The 5,791-nt window shown below is 38.8% G+C and overlaps 1 protein-coding gene across 1 annotated transcript in view; it reads right to left on the reverse strand.

Moving 5' to 3' along the window:
• Window positions 1–5,791, reverse strand: part of ASB5 (ankyrin repeat and SOCS box containing 5) — a 49,603-nt gene extending 43,812 nt beyond the window's left edge. The window contains exon 1 of the mRNA XM_081807218.1: window positions 5,465–5,791. Within this exon, the coding sequence (XP_081663344.1) occupies window positions 5,465–5,660 (196 nt within the window). The 5' untranslated portion in view covers window positions 5,661–5,791. The remainder of the gene's footprint in view (window positions 1–5,464) is intronic.

The raw sequence follows: 5,791 nt of genomic DNA on the forward strand, positions 1-5,791 counted from the left end.
ATCCCAAAAATCCATTCATTTTTCCAAATATAGAGGAAGAGGAAAGATATTAATGCATTATAAATATGACAGTCTTCTGTGACCTTGGAACTTTCCAGATTCCATTTTTAATTCACAGTATTATTATAATGGTATCCTCCAAAAAAAGTGTTCTGACATTTCCAAAAAAATAGTAGAGCTTGGGCAAAATGAAAATAGCTTAAAAATTTTTTTGTAGCACTTTTGATTATAATGTCCTGCCTTTTGTCACAGAAGAACAGTTCTACTGGCTCAAGTTATTCTTACAGAGAGCTCCACCTAAGTATAGAAAATGTGTCTAAAGCTCTCACATCTTTCAGGTATTTTTATACCTTTATATAATGAACACCATGAAAGAAGTGATCCTAGAGATTTGCCTCTTGCAATTTTTCACTGCTGAGATTCTGAGACACGTTCCTAACATAACTAACCCCAGCACAATCAACACACGGTACCACACACTGCATGAAATACGTGGCTTGGGTATAGGCAAAATGAACATTACTGCTGCTGGTGTGGTTGACATCCGATGGAGAGCTAAATTCCTAAAGCTGCTTTCAAACCTGAGATGGACTTTTTGATGGAGAAAGCTATGATATTACATTATATAAAATTCTAGCTGCTTTTCCTACCCAGCTTACCTTACTCTCCAAAATGGCCAGCACTTTTGCCATTTGACTTGTGGTGGCAAGTTTAGCCTATTTTCAAGCGTCAACAATAGACAATGTCCAAAAAGAAAATTGTATGCTTAATGGTAACCCCCAAACCAAATTTATGAGCTCACAAAAACAGATAGTGTCTCAGATGATTACACATGCATTCTGCATTCTATATAAAGTCTCCTCTGTGAAAGGAGTGCCCGAAGAGTCTGGATGTCACGAGGATTGTTTTTCAAGCAGCCTCACAGAGAGACCTTTCTTTGGTGAATTTTTCACAGTGTAAAGTCTGGTCTGTGGCCTTGCAGCCTCAGAAACCTGACCTATCAGCAAAGCCGGAGCAAATTCACACGTCAGAGGTGGACTCAAAACGCAAAGAACACAAAACACTACCGAAGAGTGATATCAAGATGCAAACATATTAATTTACGACAAGAAGCGTAAATGTCACACGGACGAACACACTCCTGGGGGCAAGCCAGCTCATTCTCTTTCTGGGGACAGATCCACAGGGAGAGCCAAGTCATAATCAGAAGGATATTGGTGATGAAAAAGTGGAACAAGAGGAAGACAGAAATAAATCAAATGTAGGAGTAGAATGCCGATTCTAGTTTTAGTGCTTCCTGATTTACCCCCACGTTTCATACTAGGGGAAGGTGAGCCCGAAGGCTCCCCAGGCAGCAAAGGGTACACCCCTGCAGTGGCCCTGGGTGGACGCTGGGGGCTCGCCTGCGCCTGGCAGCTAATCAATCCCTCTGCTAACTGACGTATTTTTCCTCTAGGTGTGTCCACATCTAGTTCTGGGAGACAAGCAGCTCCCCTAAAGGAATATCTGCTCTCTGCCAATGCCATTTAAAGGTATCATCAGATTCATTCCTTTCTTCTTTTCATTTTATTTTTGGGAGAGAGAGCATGAGCAGTGGTGGGGGGGGTGGTCAGAGGGAGAAGCAGGTTCCCCACTGAGCAGGGAGCCAGATGTGGGGCTCGATCCCAGACCCCGGCATCACGACCTGAGCCAAAGGCAGAGCCACCCAGGCTCCTCTCTTCTTTTTATTTATTTGTATATCATTCTTTCTTTTCTATCCACACCACCACCACCAGGAAAGTCTAGCTCCTCATCTCCCCATGGCAGGAGCCTAACGGCGTGATCTACTTCAAACCTGTCCCACTCCGAAGATCACTTTAAGGTTTTATACATGTCTTTTGCCACTTTCAATCACACCAGAAACTCTCAGTGAGTCCTACTGCCTTCAAAGTTATGTTCGAATTGCTTACCCTGCCATTCGAATTCTTTCATATCTGTGCCCAATTTATTCTCATCTTTGTGCTGCATGAAACTTTGCTCCGGTTAAATCTACCGCTTCTTAATATTCTGTGAGCACGCCTCCCAGTCCATGTCATTGCTCACTCCTGGGGTCAACTCAATATCCACTTCCTCAATTAGAATCAACTATTCACAAATGGAAAAAATACATCTTGCTTTTTCATATCTTGTTTTTTCAGTGCTTCAGTATCAGGGGTGCTCAAAAAATAGGTGCTTAGAACTGGCCCTATCCACTTGTAGTTAAGATTACTGAACTTTCTTCAGAGCCCAAGATAGAATGTGGAAATTATCACTCTTCACAGAAGAGAGTTGCTGCCTCTTGAAGTGTCCTTGGGGCATTAGTTCATGGCTTCTCGGCTCTTGGAGTGATTTCATAAAATCTATGTACCCCCCCCCAACATCTTCATTTGCTGAACTGAAAACACCTTTCAGCTCCTGTTAGCCTCACTGTTAGTCTCAAAGTATAATGCTAGCTTTAAAAATAGACTAGTCCTCTGATATTTTAGAGATTGTAACCAGGACATTTAACAGCAAGAATGATACAGGAAGCAGGTACAGAGAAAAGCTGTAATAAATTGGTCCCTTCAATGTGATGGTGGAGTTGATAAAAGCCTTCAGTTTAAAAGATGGAGAGGCAGATTTGTAAGTTTTATTGTCATCACAAGGAGATCAAGCAGGAAATAATCTTAAACCATTTAGCTTCCAGCATCTTTGTGTAATCATACCTTGGTCTCAAGCCTGACTGGAAAGTCCTTGAAGAAAAAAACAAAAAACAAAAAACCCTCCCCTGCGTTGCTCAAATACAATGAGCTGATTTGCAACAGCATCTAGTAAGACACAGTTTCTTTTCCTTAGTACCAAAGTACTACCGCATGGGGAGGACATCCAGAAGGTTGTCAACAGGGTCCTCTGTGGTTGAGAGACATGAAAAAACACACATCTTCTCCTATTTCATGGAATTTGGCAACTCCACATCAGAAATGCTGGGGAACAATCTGGCTAAATCTTGAAAGTAGGAATGAGAAGCCTAATTCAAAGTGAAATGAAGGTGATAATCTCTCCTAGGAAGGAGGAAATTGCTAGATTAAACAAGGATAATGAAGCCTGATTGGTTAATTATAAAAATATAAACAAAATAAAACTAGTTTAATCGTGTAAATAAAAAGAAGAGCTATGTCAAAATGAAGAAATAAATAATTTCCTAGGCAAAGAAAAATTAATTCTTAGAGGTAGGAGATCAAGAAAGATTTTGTAAAAAAAAAAAAGTTTGTAAGGTACCTTATTGTCATCCTAATATTAGAATAAAATTGGAGACTAATTATGCTTGCATTGAATAAAAATCATAATAATATATTCTATCATTTAACCTATAGATTAATACAAGATATGAGAAAGAAGAATTTTGTTAAATAGATATAGTATTAAAGCAACACAAAACAGTTTTTATAAACCTTATGTTCCCAATTTATATTCCTAGGAAAAGTGTTTTTCCATTAGTGAGTGTTAATTTTTTTCTTTCCTTTTTGGGACATCCTAGAGTTCTAATATATCTTAACACAGACTCATAAAACTAGACAGAAACATGGGAGCCATTTCATATATTCCTGTGACTTCCAGTGAAAGTGCAGGGAGATCAGGTTAAACAGAAGACAATTGTTTCCTGTTATTTATGAGTATGTACAAAAAACAGCTTCCATAGCTTTCTCTAAAACGCTTGTCACTCCACAAAACATGTAGATTTTTTTTTTTTTAAAGATTTTATTTATTTATCTGAGACAGAGAGAATGAGAGAGAGAGAGCACATGAGAGGGGGGAGGGTCAGAGGGAGAAGCAGACTCCCTGCCGAGCAGGGAGCCTGATGCGGGACTCGATCCAGGGACTCCAGGATCATGACCTGAGCTGAAGGCAGTCGCTTAACCAACTGAGCCACCCAGGCGCCCTAACATGTAGATTTTTGGCCAGTATTTCATGTTTTTATGTATGGCAATTCTCCTAATAGGTAGACAAGAAATTTGACTATGAAATAATGAGCTATAGGCTGCCTATAAGAGTAAATTTTATCACCTTATGATCATATGATCAAGTTCAAATTATATCTAGAAATATGGTGGTTTTTTTTTTAATTCTAGTTTCCTATGTTTGCTGCTTCTGAAACAAAATATTCCATTTACGACCATAGTATGTGCCACATTTAAATAGTTACAGCCATTCTAAAGCAGGGCTGTCAGCTGAAGGATTACATATTGCCTGTTCCCTGAAGACCTGTCTTCTTGTGAGACTTTCATAAGGGCATTTAGATTTTCCTCTCTTTGAATGAGTACATAAATTCCTCACTTTGCATAAGAACACTCTTCCTGGGTAAGGGAGGGGATGGACTTAATATCCACTTCACATACCAAAAAAGATCTTCTACCTTCATTCAGCTTTCCATGTACCTACAGAGTAACCTAGATTCTAAAATAAATTATTCCACAAACTGAAAAGGTAGAATAGATTTTAAGAAGGCAAGTTTTCCATTCTAAATGCTCTTTTTTTTTTTTAAATTATGTTCTCTAATTCCGTGGTATAGTATATTTTGAGTCTGAAATATTAAGTTACTTTAGAGGCATTTGGGCTCTAAAATGTGCATACTTGCCTTCTGATGTTCAAACCAGAAATTAATCAAAAGACTGTAAGAAATTAAAATGTCACCTTGAAAGTCACCATAACAATTGTTTTTATTGTACAGAGTATTAGTCCAATAGAATGTGAATGGTTTTATAACCTTTAAAGTCTATGGTTAAAATGATTGTTTCTCATTTGGTCTCATACTTCAATTTCTTCTAAGAAACATGGATGGATGTACCTGGCTACACACATAAAATTAGTTAATTCATGTTCCTATTGTCTTATAGTCAACTTTTTGCAAGTTGAGCAAAGCAATGACAATTCCATCCAGGAGAACACATGCCATAAATCTCAGTATTTGACATGCCGTGTTTTATTTTATAATCTTGGCCAAATAAAAGTTGTGAAAAACAAATACAACCTTCAAATCTTCTCTTGCTAATAACAATTGTTTTACATACGACTAAAGAGTTGATTTAAAAGTCATGAAAGTCCGGGTACGTGTTAAAGGACAGTTGAAGTACAATCAGTAATGGAAGCCTCTAAAATTATAGCTTGGCCAATGCAATGTTTAAAGTTTTAAAATATTTTTTAGTAGAAAAATATGTTTTTCTCCATGGGAGGTTCCACTAATCTATTTCGCAACAATACCTTGATTTTATTAACCCAGACCTTTACACAGCAAAATGATTTTCTTTTTTATGAAGCCATGAAATTAACAAATGTTTTTGTAAGGGGACGTTCTGGGCATATTCACTTGGAAACAGCCCGTAGAGAAAACATATGATGTTTTCTGGGATTGTGGCTGGAGCAGTAGTTAAACGCCACGTGAACCGAGAGCACATTACCGTAGACATACCTTGTCCTTGGGTTACTCCGTAAAATTCAGCTGCTATCCTCGCTGCTTCCTTGCGATTGCCTTTCACGATGTAAAAGTGACTGAGGATGGCAAGACTGATTTTCACAAAAAGCTTGAAACAGAAGAGGGAAAGGATCGTGAAGTAGACATTGGATAACTGTTGAGCAAATGGCCGGCTTTCTTCTAACACCGACATTGCTGCACCAGAGTGTGCGGGGCTCTCCGCTCCGAGCCAAGTCTCAAATGTGCCTGGCTCTCGTTCGGGATGCTCCTGAACAGCTGGTCCTGAGGGAGGAAAAATGTCAGCTGATGATGATGCCCCGAGCT

This window comes from Leptonychotes weddellii, chromosome 2 (assembly GCF_054177405.1).
Source record: "Leptonychotes weddellii isolate Sample4059 chromosome 2, ASM5417740v2, whole genome shotgun sequence".
NCBI lineage: Eukaryota > Metazoa > Chordata > Mammalia > Carnivora > Phocidae > Leptonychotes > Leptonychotes weddellii.